Source organism: Lissotriton helveticus, chromosome 1_1 (genome assembly GCF_964261635.1).
Source record: "Lissotriton helveticus chromosome 1_1, aLisHel1.1, whole genome shotgun sequence".
Taxonomy (NCBI): Eukaryota; Metazoa; Chordata; class Amphibia; order Caudata; family Salamandridae; genus Lissotriton; species Lissotriton helveticus.
Genome location: NC_136057.1, coordinates 111,808,452 through 111,826,978, shown reverse-complemented (window position 1 = coordinate 111,826,978; position 18,527 = coordinate 111,808,452). Strand labels below are relative to the sequence as shown.

The 18,527-nt window shown below is 47.8% G+C and overlaps 1 protein-coding gene across 1 annotated transcript in view; it reads right to left on the bottom strand.

Moving 5' to 3' along the window:
* Positions 1-229: 229 nt before the first annotated feature.
* The window catches only part of LOC144762380 (uncharacterized), a 118,450-nt gene continuing 100,152 nt past the window's right edge, over positions 230-18,527 (bottom strand). Inside the window, exon 2 of the mRNA XM_078647577.1 lies at positions 230-3,207. Within this exon, the coding sequence (XP_078503703.1) occupies positions 2,000-2,968 (969 nt within the window). The 5' untranslated portion in view covers positions 2,969-3,207 and the 3' untranslated portion in view covers positions 230-1,999. The remainder of the gene's footprint in view (positions 3,208-18,527) is intronic.

The following is an 18,527-nucleotide window of genomic DNA, read 5'->3' as shown; positions in this document are numbered from 1 at the left end:
ATACATCCCATTCAGATTCAGTATTTGGGCGGGACGTCCTAAACACGCCGCTTTCAAATACTGAATCGCAAAGACAAACTGAAATTCACAACTTGTGTTTTGTACATGTGTAAAAGTATATTTTGTACATGTGTAAAAGTATGTTTTGTACATGTGTAAAAGTATGTTTTGTACATGTGTAAAAGTATGTTTTGGGGCCAGAAACGGCCAGACCTCAAAAATGGTTTCTACATACGGCCCTTAGCTTCCAGTGAGTTAAGCTTCGATAACTGTCAGTCAGCCTGGCCTCAGTCTCACTCACGGATCAGTTGATGAATGCTGATAATTGATGTCAGTCCTGGATGTTGTTGACTGATGTCAGCTCTGGTTGTTGGAAGATGTTAACTTATTGTGAGTCCTGGATGTTGGGGTCTAATGTCAGGTCTGGGTTTTGGTAACAGATGTCAGTTCGGGTTGTTGGTGCTGGATGAACCCCCCACCCCCAGCACCACCCCCGAGGCAAAGTTGCATCTATCGTGAAAAATGACGGACCATTTGTATTCTGCACTATGAAACATTAGGATCAGTTTTGCAGTAGCTTTTTCAAACACCTGCACTTCTTAATTTGTGCACAGGGGCAATATTACCATATTTCAGATGTTTGCGAGATTTCATCTTTATAGATAGACTATTTATGTTTTCTTCTGATTCAGGTCTCTGAATAGGCTTTCATTTTACACACAGCAGGAGTCATAACAAAAGATTCCATGAGGAAGGATACGTTAGTGAAATGTTCTACATTACTAATCTTTACACTATTGACAAATACTATCAATATCATCTGTGCAAAAATAGATACTTTCGTAGAATTGATTGTGTTTTCACTTTCACAGGCAATATCTTGAAGTGGTTTTAATAGGCCATACTGGGCAACAATTGGTCGCAATCGATTACACTTGGTCACAATGGTTTGTGATTTTTCTTTTTTTGTCCCTAAAGGCATATTTCAACATTTGACACTCTTCAAAAAATCTCCATGCATTGTTCTCTGGTACATATTATACAATTCCCACACTAGAGTCCATACACAACTTGCCACATTAATATACTGTTCACCAGAGTCAGGACGTTTCAATAACTATCAGCTTAAATCATTTCACTGGTTTCAATTTGTTTTACTAGTATGACAACGTGCCAAGGCTAGATTCTCTTTGGCTTTTTGAGTAGCAGCACATTTAAATTACCCTGCTGGCTTTCATTCATTAGCTTGTTGTAGGAATTTAGAGAAGAGCATTTCAGTTAACTGCTTCCACTTTTTTGCTCCTCACAATTTTCTTTTTTATGTATGTAATCGCATTGATCTTTCCCATGAGCAAAGTCACAGGAGGGAGTAGCTCTCTTACTACTGCAACTTATTTTATGTCAATCTGCTGAACGTTTGGCATGGGAATGTTTATAAAACAGTGTGAGTGTGTTGGGGGTGGGATGTGTGTGGGCGGGGGGTGTGATTAGGGGTGAATGGGGTGTGTGGTGAGAGTGCACTGGGACTGGAGTGCGTTGGGGGAGGCTGGGGCAAATTGGGGGGAGGCAGGGGTGTTGGGGGGAATGCGGGGGCGTTGGGGGGGAATGCGGGGGTGTTGGGGGATTTTGTCATTTACAAAAAAGCCCTTACAAGTTCCACCTTAAACAGGTTTGCAACTAAGCTAGATTTGCGCTCACCCATTAAGTCAGATTACCATTCTAACTTTAGCTTTTCAAAGATATTATTTCTCATGCAAACCGGATATTTTCTCCCTCATACGCCTAGGCAGACTGAGTTATTCATACATTCAAACACTAGCCGCTTGGTTTTGCAGCGCACTGCTAACTTTTTTTTGGCAATTCCATGCTATCTCATCTGTAAGACGGATTTCAGAATTAGAGCTTGCGTAATATTCACTGCACTTGTAGGGGTTCAGTTCAGGTTAATGTCCATATGTTGTACTTTCTTTTAGTTTACATGGAACTATGTGAATGAACATCATTCCTGAGCGGAGGCGTGCCTAGCGTGCATACGCTCATGGTGAGTCAGGCTAATTTTGTGGTTGAATCCTTTCTGACATTCACTGCACCAGTAGGGTTTTTCCCCTGTGTGAGTTCTCTCATGCTGGGTCAGATGAATTTTCTGACTGAAGCTTTTTTGACATTCTTCACACTGATAGGGCTTTTCTCCTGTGTGGGTTCTCTCATGATGTACGAGATGGATTTTCTGACTGAAGCTTTTTTCACATTCTGTGCACTTATAGGGTTTTTCTCCGGTGTGTGTCTTTTCATGCTGAGTTAGACTACATCTCTTAGTAAAACATTTTTGACATTCATTGCACTGATATGGCTTTTCTCCGGTGTGAATTTTTTCATGCTTAGCAAGAGTACTTTTATCGTTGAAGCTTTTCTGGCATTCAGTGCACTGATAAGGTTTATGTCCCAAGTGTGATCTTTCATGTAACGTGAGGCTGATTTTATGACGGTAGGTTTTACCACATTCAGAACACAGATACCGTTTTTCTCCAGCATGTGCACCTTCATGCTGAATTAAACTTGCTTTTTTGCTGAAAATCTTTGGACATTCAGTGCACTGATATATTTTTTGTCCCAAATGTGTTCTTTCATGTCGTGTCAGATAGTGTTTTTGACTAAATCTTTTCTCACAATCAGAGCACTGATAAGGCTTTTGTTCAGAGTGCGATTTCATATGTCGTGTCAAGTAGGATTGTTGAGTAAAGGTTTTCTCACATTCGGAACATTGATAAGGTATCTCTCCTGTACACCTATTTTTCTGTACTGTCCTGTTCAAATTACAAGCTAGGTTTGTCCCTTGTGAAGTGCATGGGTACACTACTTCTGAAATCTGCACAGTCTTATAAATAATGTACACTGTTTTTTGATTCAAATTGTGCTGTTGTTCTGGCTCTTGCTCTACAGTCACAAAGCCCTCCATCTCCTCGATCATGTGTTTCCTTGCTGCCCCCAACTTAAGGGTTCATTGACGTATAAGAAATTAGAAAGACTCCAGAAACTGCTTTTACAATCAGTCAGCGACTCTGCTCTGTATTGTCGTTACTTCCTGGCCAAATCCAGGTTTTAGACATTGGTTTCTTCTAAAATTCCAGGAATAGCTCTCTCTTTGTAGTCTATTTGCTGCAAATTACAGAATCCTTAAGCTTTGTTCCTGTCCACACTTGAAGCCACCTGCAGTATAAAAAAAAAGAATTAAAATGAAATATCTTTCAAGGTGTAAAACTAATTTTAATGAAATTATTTAACAGAGAATGGCAGCATTCTGGAAGTAATGCATGTACTTTTCCGATAGGACAGAGTTTGTAGTAGTAGTAGTAGTATAAGGATTTATTTCGATAAAAAACCTATCTTAAAAGCATCGCATTAAAAAATACATTACATGCGTACCTTAGAAAAAAAAGAAAAAAGAATTTGATACACAAATAACATCAAAGCTAAAATCAGTGGTAAAAAGAAGAAAAAAAAAACAGGAATAAAGAGGTAAAATCACAATTTACAGATTAGAATCACAAATTATACATTTTCTTTAAATTCACAGATTATACATTTTCTTTTAGCCTTTTAGATCTAATGGCCCAAGCCCATGATAAAAATGTTGACAGACCACATACGTACAGCGACTGAGTGTCAGACATCAGGATACGCAACGCCTCATTGTGATGTCTAGTACCCAATAATCTACATAGTGGTTTAAGCCAGCACTTCCTCGGTGACGCATAAGCCGGACATGCGAACAGAATATGTGCAATAGATTCTGTTCTGGATTTACAGATAGGGCAAAAGGGTGTTGATTGGAATGGGGCATTCCAGCGGGCAGTTAATTCGTGCACTGGGAGGACTCCGACCCTAAATCTAAAATACAAAGCCCTATCAGCGGGTTTCTGAATAATATCAAGGTAGGGTTCTCGGAATGGCACATCCTTAAACCTTAAGAAGTCTACTGTTAATCTACCAAGCTTTGGATCAGTGCTAATTCTTGTTACGACCCATCTCCAATAAAGATTCTTTAATGTTGCCTCAGGGGTGGTAGACCTATTTACCCAGGCTTCATTGAGGCCCAATTCACCAAGTAGAAATTTTACATCTTTAAGCCATTTAATTATGTGACATCCCGTCATCGACATTACTTCTGCCAGCCCCTCTGCATATTTTGCTAGTTCTGGCACTCGCCACAGCCGGGCCCAAAACAGTAGGACTTTTGCCAGATCTTTAATCGAGTGGCATCCTAAATCAAGTAGCAAAGGTACCGATGGGGTGCTCTGCGGGAGTGCCAATAAATCCTTTAGGAATTTATTTTCTGATCTTAACAGCTGTTCCATATTGCAAGAACCCCACAGTTCCGCCCCATAGAGGGCCGAACTGACTCCCCTCGCCTTATAGATATCGATGACCGGGGCGATGGGTCTGGTTGAAGAGGAGCGCTGTTCCTTAAGGAGCACCCACACAACCCTTTTGTGGCTTAATAACATTTTGTATAGATGAGGGTTCCACTGCATGGTGTCAGAAATACGTATACCTAAGTAATTGAATACAGTGACCCTTTCCAAGGATACATCGTTTAGGACTGGGGGTCGCCCGAGTTTTTCCGGGGGGTTCAACACCAAATATTTTGTCTTGTCTGTATTTATTACAAGCCCTCTTTGAGTACAAAAGGACTGAAAATTATCTAAGAGACTCTGGAGGCCCATAGGGGACTTGGATATTAAAAGCGTATCGTCAGCGAGTAAGAGGGTTGGAATTCGCTCACCCGCCAGGGATGGTGCATCAGATGGATTTTCCAGCAAGTGCTCGACCACACCATTCATATATAGTGAAAAGAGAGTGGGAGCAAGAACGCATCCCTGGCGGATATCTCTCTCCACTGGGATTCTATTTGTCTTCTGCCCCTGAGTGCCCCACCTCACTTGGGCAAAATTGCCTTCATGGAGCCTCACTAGGATTGACAAAATATTGGAAGGAATCCCCATATCGGACAACACTCCCCATAAGCATTCCCGAGGCACCAGGTCAAAGGCAGTCTTTAGATCAATAAACGCAAGGTAAAGACTGCCTTTGCCTATAAAGATAGAGACTGTAGGGTTTTGAGGCACGGATAAATGAGACCAACATAAAATAAAGCAGATTGATATGTTAACAGTAAGTGTGCACTCACTCATATCAGTAACATATCAAATAATGATAAATCTATTTACATTTTGTATAGACCGTAAAAGAATTAAAAACAAATTGTTTTGCCATGTTAAATAATATCAAACTGAATAAACTAAACTTGCATAATCTTGTAAAAAGGCAGACACAGGAAAATGGCTGAATGGAAACCTTGAACGATTTCTCTGCCGGGCACCCTGCCTAATCCTACGGAATCCAGTACTCTCCCAAGGAGTTAGAGGTCAGACTGTGTGCCCCTTGAGGCGGTCCCATGCATAGAGCCCTCCAGTTGGTAGTGCTAAAGGTCAAGCTACCAACCAGAATAAAAAGGTCCTTAAGTATTGCCCGGCGGTGTCGCCTCTTAAACCCACAAGATAATAATACAATGAAGAGGCAGGCGCTGGAGACTGGAAGGCAGGAAAGAAGGGTTTTATTCAGCATCTCTCCGGAGGAGAACACATCGGTTCGGACAGCAAGTATCGTCACGAGGTGCTCTAACCGCATCTCTGAGGCCTGGTCTCTTATACATAAGTTTATTGCTTTATTACATACAACACATCCTTGGCAATGCTTTGATGTACGGAGGGATATCCTCCGAATCTCCCCTTCATACCCGTTCCCACACACATTTACAGTTGAAGTCCCCACCCCGGTCACAACAGGTGATGATTACCGCGCAGCTGGACATTCCGCCAATTCATGGAATGTGGGGGTTTGGTCGGATCTCATAGGGTGAGGGCTTTGATCAACCTGGGGGTCCTTTGATAAGGGAAGCTTTCTACTGTACGGGGAGGGGCAATAAACAGTATCGGCAGGGCTAGGTGTCGGCCTGGGAACGGGGAGGACAAAACGGGCACACAGGAAAAGGGGTTTGCATCAAAAGGGCCTGGAACCATGAAAGGAATGAAGGGAAGTGTCGCGCTGGGAGCAGGATGGGGTTCTGAGGCAGAGCCGCGCTGAAGAGGGGTTTATGACCCAAGACGTGTGAGAGTGGAAGTGGGGGGGGTTGTCAGCGCGCGAGGGGTCGCCTGCGAGGTCGAGAGTGAGAGAGACGCTGGCTATCGGCACAGGGCAGGGAGGCCATGGTGTACAAAATGGCTGCCGCTTATGCGCACGAATGGGCCCAGGGAGAGCAAGATGGTGCCGATAATGTTGACATTTTCGGTCTAACCTTTAACAGTCCTCCCTTTTCAACATATCTAGCCAACTTGCCTACTCAATGTCAATCTTCATCAAATTCCCAACCTCGGCATCATATAATGCCCCCATGCGTTCGTTTCCAAAGTCCACGACCTTAGGACAAATACAGTTTGCACATAATGAACACAGGGGTGGCAGACATTGAATCCCTAAACATAGGCCACATATTACTACCACAGGAATTAGGATAATGGTGAACAGTCTCCAGCCCCAGTTCTTAACGGTGTTCCAGAACCAACCACCAAGCGACCATTCTTCCTGTTCCTGGTGGACTTCCGAAGAGAGTCTGTGAAGATGTTCGATGGCTTTGTACACTGAGGGCGAGTTGTCCGGTATGTATGTACAGCAGCTGGACCCAATAATGCGGCATGCTCCACCACGGTCCGCAAGAACCACATCTAGGACAAGGCGGTTCTGTAGGGCCACCAAGCGGACCGCTTGGAGTTCGGCGGTGTTGTTGGCAAAGATACCAGCCGTGATATTCATTGTTGTCTCAACTGCCTGCGTCAAATGTCGGATGGCCCGGCTGTTTGCCATCGGGCCCCAAAGAGGAACAAGTCCCTTCATAGCATCGAGGAACTGTGCTCCTGTTGAGTCGGCTTGCTCGATGTCCTTGGCTCGTTTTTGTCTATGATGATTTGCTGGGGCCACATAAGTCGGAGGAAGGATGAAGGAGATGTAACAAGTGCCCCCCCAGCCTTTGGGGAGCCAAGTGTAGGCTTTGGTGCCGCAGACGAAATACATGTTTGGGGACGACACAAAGGAAGGTGGATCCGTGGAGTCCAAAGTTCTGGTGAAACGACAGGCACTGTGGCCCACCAGCTGTGTCCCATGTCCTTCTATGCACATGTGGCCTGTGACGTTGATGACTGACAGGGCCACAGTCAGGGTGGCAGCCGTTCGTTTCCGCAGGTAGCAGAAGGTGGGTCTGGTTGGATTGTTGAACACCTGCATTTCAATTCGTTCTTTAGCAGGGATATCCATGTGGATGGAGTCGTTGGAGGTCTGCGGGCAGAAGTGTGTCTTTGTTTTGTTTCGCCGGACCCCGTGGGAGAAATGCGTTGCGGTTTTGCTGGAGGTGGCATTGTCCTTGTAGCTTTCTTGCAGGAGGATCAGCCAAGCAAGGCAGGAGCCATGAACCGAGAAGGGTGAGGGGATGAATGGTATCGAGTGTCCAGTGGCGTGGGGTAGCAACCCACAGATCCAACAGTTGGTGGCATTGGAGGCGAGATTGTGCTGGTGAAGGAGCTGTACGAAAGAGTTATTCCAAAACTCCTTTCGCCTCTCTCTGAGTTGGGGAGAGAGCGAAATCAGATAATGTTCCTTCGCGGTGATAGGCCGAGCAGTGGTCAGGAGTGTCTCATGAGCAGGTGAATTTTCTTCCACAATCCAGAGTGTGGTCATGAGGAGAAAGCAAAAAAGGATTGCGATGAAGAGTGCAATTGTCTTTGAGCTGTGGAGTCTGTCTGTTCTTGGGTTTCTGTAGTGGGTATTTCCTGTTGTCCCCATCATCTTCTTATTTGGCGCTTCCATCATCTTCTTATCTGGCGCTTCCATCATCTTCATTTTCAAGGTGCTCGGTAGTGGGCAGAACCACAGACTTAGTTTAGCCTCTCTCCAGGCAACCCTTGATTGCTTTGGGTCACCGTTTTGAGATTCAACTTAGTTCGTGGTCTACTTAGCCGAAGCTCCCTCCTTTCGACGCAGGAAATACCCTTCTCTGGATGGCACAGTGGGATTGGAGAATTTGGAAAGTTCAAGTGTTTCGGTATCAGGATAGCAGGTTAGTGACGGTCGGTCCTTGTTCAGGAGCTCTTCTTGGTCGCCGATGTTTTCCGCCGTGGCCAGGGTCGGGGAGACCATCTTACAGTGGTGCGCGTGCAGCCAATGCCTTTTCCCCTCCACGCGAAGAGCCGTCCGGGTGGTGATTAACACTTGCCAGGGGCCCGTCCACCGGGGTTCCAAACTTTTCGTCCGCTGAAAATTTCGGATCAGCACGAAATCCCCGGGTTGGATGGCGTGACCCGGACCCCTGGAAGCATCGGGGATGGCCTGCTGCACCTGCTGATGAATGACAGACAGAGTTTCAGTCAATTTATACAGATAATCAGACATTAGGACGTCCGGGACGTCATGAATGGAAGTTGGCTTTGGTGCAGACCAGATACTCATGGGTCGGCCGAAAACAACTTCATAAGGGGTTAAGTGATGTCTGGTGGGGGTGGAACGCATCGATAGCAATGCTAGGGGGAGGGCATCTGGCCATTTCAGACCTGTCGTAGCTACTATTTTGGCCAGTTTAAGCTTTAGTTTGGCATTGTGTCGCTCAACGAGTCCAGCGGACTGGGGGTGAAAGACTGCATGAAATTTCTGCCTGATGCCCAACCCCTTTAAGATGAACTGGATGACTTCGGCTATGAAGTGGGGGGCCATTATCGCTCCATAAAATACGACAAAGGCCGTAACGGGGGAAAAACTCCTTTAATAGTACCTTTGCAGTGGCCATAGCAGTGTTGTCACGGGTTGGGTATGCTTCCACCCATTTGCTAAAGGCGCACACCACGACAAGCACGTATTTCAGGCCTTGGCACCTATCTAGCTGGATGTAGTCCATTTGTAGGACCTCAAATGGGTGGTTTGGGACCCCAAATCCTCCCCGGGGCACTACAGTTCCTTTCCCGGGGTTGTGTTGCAGGCATATCAAGCATTGTTGGACCAGACGTTTGGCGGAATCTGTGATTTTATCATTGTGCCAAACTCTGGAGACAAGTTCAATCATGGGGGCGGATCCTATGTGGGCAGGGGAGTGTGCCATAGCCAGTATGGGAATCAGGTATGAATCAGGTAGCAACCATTTGTTTGTGTCCCTTGTCCGCCAGCAGCCTTCATCGTCTTTTAATCCCACCCGTGCCCATTCAGTCAACTCGTGTTGTGAGCTAGCCGTTTGAATGTCTCTAATAGTGTCTCTAGCGTCAGTCCATTTTTCTGCTTGTGACCTGGTCACGTACATATGTGTTGTCGTCCTATTTTCAGCTGTCGTTCGGGCAGTGACGTCGGCTAGCGCATTTCCCTGTCCAATGATGTCTGTCACCTTTTTGTGTGCCTGGCATTTGATGACTGCAAGCTTGTTGGGGAGAAGGACGGCCTCGATCAAGGCGGAGACTAGATCCCCGTGCAAAATGGGGGTGCCATGTGAGGTCAAGAATCCCCTTTCCCTCCAAAGGAGCCCAAAATGGTGAACCACCCCAAAGGCATACTGGCTGTCGGTGTAAATGTTTGCTGTAGTTCCTGTTGCCAGGATGCAGGCTCGGGTCAGGGCAATCAGTTCCGCTGCCTGGGCAGATCGTTGCGTGATACGGGCTGTCTCAACTACAGTTCGGGCCGTGGTGACTGCATAGGCAGCGGAAGTGGTGCCCCAAGCCCATGATAAAAATGTTGACAGACCACATACGTACAGCGACTGAGTGTCAGACATCAGGATACGCAACGCCTCATTGTGATGTCTAGTACCCAATAATCTACATAGTGGTTTAAGCCAGCACTTCCTCGGTGACGCATAAGCCGGACATGCGAACAGAATATGTGCAATAGATTCTGTTCTGGATTTACAGATAGGGCAAAAGGGTGTTGATTGGAATGGGGCATTCCAGCGGGCAGTTAATTCGTGCACTGGGAGGACTCCGACCCTAAATCTAAAATACAAAGCCCTATCAGCGGGTTTCTGAATAATATCAAGGTAGGGTTCTCGGAATGGCACATCCTTAAACCTTAAGAAGTCTACTGTTAATCTACCAAGCTTTGGATCAGTGCTAATTCTTGTTACGACCCATCTCCAATAAAGATTCTTTAATGTTGCCTCAGGGGTGGTAGACCTATTTACCCAGGCTTCATTGAGGCCCAATTCACCAAGTAGAAATTTTACATCTTTAAGCCATTTAATTATGTGACATCCCGTCATCGACATTACTTCTGCCAGCCCCTCTGCATATTTTGCTAGTTCTGGCACTCGCCACAGCCGGGCCCAAAACAGTAGGACTTTTGCCAGATCTTTAATCGAGTGGCATCCTAAATCAAGTAGCAAAGGTACCGATGGGGTGCTCTGCGGGAGTGCCAATAAATCCTTTAGGAATTTATTTTCTGATCTTAACAGCTGTTCCATATTGCAAGAACCCCACAGTTCCGCCCCATAGAGGGCCGAACTGACTCCCCTCGCCTTATAGATATCGATGACCGGGGCGATGGGTCTGGTTGAAGAGGAGCGCTGTTCCTTAAGGAGCACCCACACAACCCTTTTGTGGCTTAATAACATTTTGTATAGATGAGGGTTCCACTGCATGGTGTCAGAAATACGTATACCTAAGTAATTGAATACAGTGACCCTTTCCAAGGATACATCGTTTAGGACTGGGGGTCGCCCGAGTTTTTCCGGGGGGTTCAACACCAAATATTTTGTCTTGTCTGTATTTATTACAAGCCCTCTTTGAGTACAAAAGGACTGAAAATTATCTAAGAGACTCTGGAGGCCCATAGGGGACTTGGATATTAAAAGCGTATCGTCAGCGAGTAAGAGGGTTGGAATTCGCTCACCCGCCAGGGATGGTGCATCAGATGGATTTTCCAGCAAGTGCTCGACCACACCATTCATATATAGTGAAAAGAGAGTGGGAGCAAGAACGCATCCCTGGCGGATATCTCTCTCCACTGGGATTCTATTTGTCTTCTGCCCCTGAGTGCCCCACCTCACTTGGGCAAAATTGCCTTCATGGAGCCTCACTAGGATTGACAAAATATTGGAAGGAATCCCCATATCGGACAACACTCCCCATAAGCATTCCCGAGGCACCAGGTCAAAGGCAGTCTTTAGATCAATAAACGCAAGGTAAAGACTGCCTTTGCCTATAAAGATAGAGACTGTAGGGTTTTGAGGCACGGATAAATGAGACCAACATAAAATAAAGCAGATTGATATGTTAACAGTAAGTGTGCACTCACTCATATCAGTAACATATCAAATAATGATAAATCTATTTACATTTTGTATAGACCGTAAAAGAATTAAAAACAAATTGTTTTGCCATGTTAAATAATATCAAACTGAATAAACTAAACTTGCATAATCTTGTAAAAAGGCAGACACAGGAAAATGGCTGAATGGAAACCTTGAACGATTTCTCTGCCGGGCACCCTGCCTAATCCTACGGAATCCAGTACTCTCCCAAGGAGTTAGAGGTCAGACTGTGTGCCCCTTGAGGCGGTCCCATGCATAGAGCCCTCCAGTTGGTAGTGCTAAAGGTCAAGCTACCAACCAGAATAAAAAGGTCCTTAAGTATTGCCCGGCGGTGTCGCCTCTTAAACCCACAAGATAATAATACAATGAAGAGGCAGGCGCTGGAGACTGGAAGGCAGGAAAGAAGGGTTTTATTCAGCATCTCTCCGGAGGAGAACACATCGGTTCGGACAGCAAGTATCGTCACGAGGTGCTCTAACCGCATCTCTGAGGCCTGGTCTCTTATACATAAGTTTATTGCTTTATTACATACAACACATCCTTGGCAATGCTTTGATGTACGGAGGGATATCCTCCGAATCTCCCCTTCATACCCGTTCCCACACACATTTACAGTTGAAGTCCCCACCCCGGTCACAACAGGTGATGATTACCGCGCAGCTGGACATTCCGCCAATTCATGGAATGTGGGGGTTTGGTCGGATCTCATAGGGTGAGGGCTTTGATCAACCTGGGGGTCCTTTGATAAGGGAAGCTTTCTACTGTACGGGGAGGGGCAATAAACAGTATCGGCAGGGCTAGGTGTCGGCCTGGGAACGGGGAGGACAAAACGGGCACACAGGAAAAGGGGTTTGCATCAAAAGGGCCTGGAACCATGAAAGGAATGAAGGGAAGTGTCGCGCTGGGAGCAGGATGGGGTTCTGAGGCAGAGCCGCGCTGAAGAGGGGTTTATGACCCAAGACGTGTGAGAGTGGAAGTGGGGGGGGTTGTCAGCGCGCGAGGGGTCGCCTGCGAGGTCGAGAGTGAGAGAGACGCTGGCTATCGGCACAGGGCAGGGAGGCCATGGTGTACAAAATGGCTGCCGCTTATGCGCACGAATGGGCCCAGGGAGAGCAAGATGGTGCCGATAATGTTGACATTTTCGGTCTAACCTTTAACAGTCCTCCCTTTTCAACATATCTAGCCAACTTGCCTACTCAATGTCAATCTTCATCAAATTCCCAACCTCGGCATCATATAATGCCCCCATGCGTTCGTTTCCAAAGTCCACGACCTTAGGACAAATACAGTTTGCACATAATGAACACAGGGGTGGCAGACATTGAATCCCTAAACATAGGCCACATATTACTACCACAGGAATTAGGATAATGGTGAACAGTCTCCAGCCCCAGTTCTTAACGGTGTTCCAGAACCAACCACCAAGCGACCATTCTTCCTGTTCCTGGTGGACTTCCGAAGAGAGTCTGTGAAGATGTTCGATGGCTTTGTACACTGAGGGCGAGTTGTCCGGTATGTATGTACAGCAGCTGGACCCAATAATGCGGCATGCTCCACCACGGTCCGCAAGAACCACATCTAGGACAAGGCGGTTCTGTAGGGCCACCAAGCGGACCGCTTGGAGTTCGGCGGTGTTGTTGGCAAAGATACCAGCCGTGATATTCATTGTTGTCTCAACTGCCTGCGTCAAATGTCGGATGGCCCGGCTGTTTGCCATCGGGCCCCAAAGAGGAACAAGTCCCTTCATAGCATCGAGGAACTGTGCTCCTGTTGAGTCGGCTTGCTCGATGTCCTTGGCTCGTTTTTGTCTATGATGATTCGCTGGGGCCACATAAGTCGGAGGAAGGATGAAGGAGATGTAACAAGTGCCCCCCCAGCCTTTGGGGAGCCAAGTGTAGGCTTTGGTGCCGCAGACGAAATACATGTTTGGGGACGACACAAAGGAAGGTGGATCCGTGGAGTCCAAAGTTCTGGTGAAACGACAGGCACTGTGGCCCACCAGCTGTGTCCCATGTCCTTCTATGCACATGTGGCCTGTGACGTTGATGACTGACAGGGCCACAGTCAGGGTGGCAGCCGTTCGTTTCCGCAGGTAGCAGAAGGTGGGTCTGGTTGGATTGTTGAACACCTGCATTTCAATTCGTTCTTTAGCAGGGATATCCATGTGGATGGAGTCGTTGGAGGTCTGCGGGCAGAAGTGTGTCTTTGTTTTGTTTCGCCGGACCCCGTGGGAGAAATGCGTTGCGGTTTTGCTGGAGGTGGCATTGTCCTTGTAGCTTTCTTGCAGGAGGATCAGCCAAGCAAGGCAGGAGCCATGAACCGAGAAGGGTGAGGGGATGAATGGTATCGAGTGTCCAGTGGCGTGGGGTAGCAACCCACAGATCCAACAGTTGGTGGCATTGGAGGCGAGATTGTGCTGGTGAAGGAGCTGTACGAAAGAGTTATTCCAAAACTCCTTTCGCCTCTCTCTGAGTTGGGGAGAGAGCGAAATCAGATAATGTTCCTTCGCGGTGATAGGCCGAGCAGTGGTCAGGAGTGTCTCATGAGCAGGTGAATTTTCTTCCACAATCCAGAGTGTGGTCATGAGGAGAAAGCAAAAAAGGATTGCGATGAAGAGTGCAATTGTCTTTGAGCTGTGGAGTCTGTCTGTTCTTGGGTTTCTGTAGTGGGTATTTCCTGTTGTCCCCATCATCTTCTTATTTGGCGCTTCCATCATCTTCTTATCTGGCGCTTCCATCATCTTCATTTTCAAGGTGCTCGGTAGTGGGCAGAACCACAGACTTAGTTTAGCCTCTCTCCAGGCAACCCTTGATTGCTTTGGGTCACCGTTTTGAGATTCAACTTAGTTCGTGGTCTACTTAGCCGAAGCTCCCTCCTTTCGACGCAGGAAATACCCTTCTCTGGATGGCACAGTGGGATTGGAGAATTTGGAAAGTTCAAGTGTTTCGGTATCAGGATAGCAGGTTAGTGACGGTCGGTCCTTGTTCAGGAGCTCTTCTTGGTCGCCGATGTTTTCCGCCGTGGCCAGGGTCGGGGAGACCATCTTACAGTGGTGCGCGTGCAGCCAATGCCTTTTCCCCTCCACGCGAAGAGCCGTCCGGGTGGTGATTAACACTTGCCAGGGGCCCGTCCACCGGGGTTCCAAACTTTTCGTCCGCTGAAAATTTCGGATCAGCACGAAATCCCCGGGTTGGATGGCGTGACCCGGACCCCTGGAAGCATCGGGGATGGCCTGCTGCACCTGCTGATGAATGACAGACAGAGTTTCAGTCAATTTATACAGATAATCAGACATTAGGACGTCCGGGACGTCATGAATGGAAGTTGGCTTTGGTGCAGACCAGATACTCATGGGTCGGCCGAAAACAACTTCATAAGGGGTTAAGTGATGTCTGGTGGGGGTGGAACGCATCGATAGCAATGCTAGGGGGAGGGCATCTGGCCATTTCAGACCTGTCGTAGCTACTATTTTGGCCAGTTTAAGCTTTAGTTTGGCATTGTGTCGCTCAACGAGTCCAGCGGACTGGGGGTGAAAGACTGCATGAAATTTCTGCCTGATGCCCAACCCCTTTAAGATGAACTGGATGACTTCGGCTATGAAGTGGGGGGCCATTATCGCTCCATAAAATACGACAAAGGCCGTAACGGGGGAAAAACTCCTTTAATAGTACCTTTGCAGTGGCCATAGCAGTGTTGTCACGGGTTGGGTATGCTTCCACCCATTTGCTAAAGGCGCACACCACGACAAGCACGTATTTCAGGCCTTGGCACCTATCTAGCTGGATGTAGTCCATTTGTAGGACCTCAAATGGGTGGTTTGGGACCCCAAATCCTCCCCGGGGCACTACAGTTCCTTTCCCGGGGTTGTGTTGCAGGCATATCAAGCATTGTTGGACCAGACGTTTGGCGGAATCTGTGATTTTATCATTGTGCCAAACTCTGGAGACAAGTTCAATCATGGGGGCGGATCCTATGTGGGCAGGGGAGTGTGCCATAGCCAGTATGGGAATCAGGTATGAATCAGGTAGCAACCATTTGTTTGTGTCCCTTGTCCGCCAGCAGCCTTCATCGTCTTTTAATCCCACCCGTGCCCATTCAGTCAACTCGTGTTGTGAGCTAGCCGTTTGAATGTCTCTAATAGTGTCTCTAGCGTCAGTCCATTTTTCTGCTTGTGACCTGGTCACGTACATATGTGTTGTCGTCCTATTTTCAGCTGTCGTTCGGGCAGTGACGTCGGCTAGCGCATTTCCCTGTCCAATGATGTCTGTCACCTTTTTGTGTGCCTGGCATTTGATGACTGCAAGCTTGTTGGGGAGAAGGACGGCCTCGATCAAGGCGGAGACTAGATCCCCGTGCAAAATGGGGGTGCCATGTGAGGTCAAGAATCCCCTTTCCCTCCAAAGGAGCCCAAAATGGTGAACCACCCCAAAGGCATACTGGCTGTCGGTGTAAATGTTTGCTGTAGTTCCTGTTGCCAGGATGCAGGCTCGGGTCAGGGCAATCAGTTCCGCTGCCTGGGCAGATCGTTGCGTGATACGGGCTGTCTCAACTACAGTTCGGGCCGTGGTGACTGCATAGGCAGCGGAAGTGGTGCCATCGGGGAGTTTGATGCAAGAACCGTCCACCCACAGCTCTCCGTCAGGGTCAGGGAAAGCCGTGTCTCTGAGGTCAACCCTACTTCTAGTCTGTTCGTCTGTAAGAGTCACGCAGTTATGTGCAGGGTGCACGTTGGGATCGTTCTCTGGCAAGGGTAACAGAGTTGCCGGGTTCAGTGTGGTGCATCTTTTCAGGGTGATATGGGGTGCAAGCAAGGTCAGTTCGTATCCAGTCAGTCGTGCACTCGTCAGATGTTGCGTCTTGGTTTGGTTCAGGAGGGTGTCGACTGCATGGGGTACCAGTACCGTGAGGGAACTCGAGAGTACGATCCCCTCACTCTGTCGGATAGAGATCGCAGCAGCAGCTACGGCTCGAAGGCAGGCAGGCAAGGCTCTGGCTACAGGGTCAAGAGTGGCGGAGAAGTAAGCGCACGGTCGTCGCTTAGGGCCGATGGCCTGGGTCAGGACAGATAAAGCGCACCCCTCCCTTTCGTGTGTGTAAAGGGAGAAGGGCTTTTTGTAATCAGGGGTACCTAGGACGGGGGCTGAACAGAGGGCATCTCGTAGTTCCGTGAAGGAGGTTTGACACTCAGGGGTCCAAGGGAGTGGGAAAGGAACGTCTTTACCTAGCAGAGAAAGCAGTGGTTTCACAACGAGGCTAAAGTTTGGTAACCACTGTCGGCAGAAGGAGGTGAGGCCTAATAGGGAGCGGACCTGCTTCTGGGTCTTAGGGACAGGGGTATCTAGAATGGTTTGGATTCGATCAGGGGTGAGTTCTCTTCCTTCTTTGGACAAAAGGTGGCCTAGGTAAGTGACCTGGGGTTGGCAGAATTGTAGCTTCTTCTTGGAGACCTTGTGGCCATTTTCCGCAAGGAAGTGCAGGAGTTGAATGGAGGCTGTGACTGCTAATGGAGTGGTGTCGGCTGCTAAGAGGATGTCGTCGACATATTGCACTAACACCACTCCGTCGGGTAACTGGACTTGATCTAGTTGTCTCTTGAGGGCCTGGCTGTAGATGCTAGGGCTTTCTGTGTAGCCCTGGGATGCTCGGCAGAACCTATATGAGCGTTTTTTTAGGGTGAAGCCGAAGAGGTATCGGCTGTCTGGATGGATGGGGATGGAAAAGAATGCATTTTTGAGGTCAATGACAGTGAAGGTGGTGGCAGTAGAAGGAATCAAAGTCAGGATGGTGGTGATGTCCGAGACCACAGGGTACTGGGGTACCACCACTTTGTTGATCTCTCGAAGGTCGATGATAAAACGGTATGCTTTCTCATCTCCCTCTCCCTGTTTCTTGATAATGGGCAGGATAGGGCTGTTGCAAACGTTGCTAACTACTTCCTCCACTACTGCAGCGTCGACTAGCGACTGAATAATTTTTACCAATGCCTTCTCGCCCTCGGGCGATATCCGATATTGTGGAAGTTTTGGGAGAGTTGCGTCTGGTCGGACAGTAATGTGCACTGGGTCGATTAACATGCGCCCTACGTCCGAATCCGTCTTGGCCCATAGATATGGAGGCAGAGTGTCAAGCAGGGATGTGCCAGTGTCGGTGATGGAGAACATGCGTCGGGGAGGGCAATGTCTAAGCAGGACAGGGTTGTCGTAAAGAAAAACTCGAACTCCGTCTTGAGAACATCTAATCGTCGCTCGGAAGTGTTTCAATAGGTCAAGTCCCATAATGGCGTCAGGGCTATTGGAGGAAAGCAAAAACGTGGTGTCAGTGGTGTTGTTTTCTACGTCAAAGAGGATCGGGGTGGACAAAAGGTTAGTGGAGGGCGTTCCATCGAAACCTGTCGATGTTATAAGTGAGCCAGACAAGGGTGCCCCCGGAATCAGTCGTTTAGATAACGCACTACGTGTTGCGCCAGTGTCTACCAGAAATGGTGACGTGGTACCCAGGACCTTAGCAGTGACGTAAGGGCCTTGCTGGTCAACATAGAGCTCGACTGGATCCCTCCCTTGCCCTTGGCAGTCCTATGCAAAGTTGTGGGTGTCATCATAGTCAGATTGCTGGTATTGGTTCTGTCTGGGTCGATCAAATGCATTTGATCTACCTGATCTGTCGTTAGTCGTGTCATTTGAGGGCCCTCGCTGTTGTCCCTTATTTCTCGGCCCATTTGCTATGTCCTTGGGGTCTTTGTTTCTGATCATGTCCAGAAGAACCGGGCACTGGGATTTCCAATGGCCAGTCCCTTTACAGAAAGCACACTGGTCCTCTCTAATGTCTGTACGTCCACTGTGGGGAGTCGAAGTACGGTCTTGGGACTTAGGGGCATTCGTCTGATAGTTTCCCCGGTATTGGTCTCGTCCTATAGTCACCCCTTGCAGCTGGGCTATCATCACCCTCTCCTTCAAATCCTTCTTCTTTCTCTCGGTTGCCCTATCGTTTTCATTTTTCTGATGTTCATAATATTGGGCCATCTGGAGGATAGCCGTAGGTTTGGAGGCTGCCCAACTACTCTCGCTAGCCTGCAGTTTCTGGGAGACCTCGGACGACAGACCCTTAACATAATTTTGGACGAACAGATGGTGTCCGG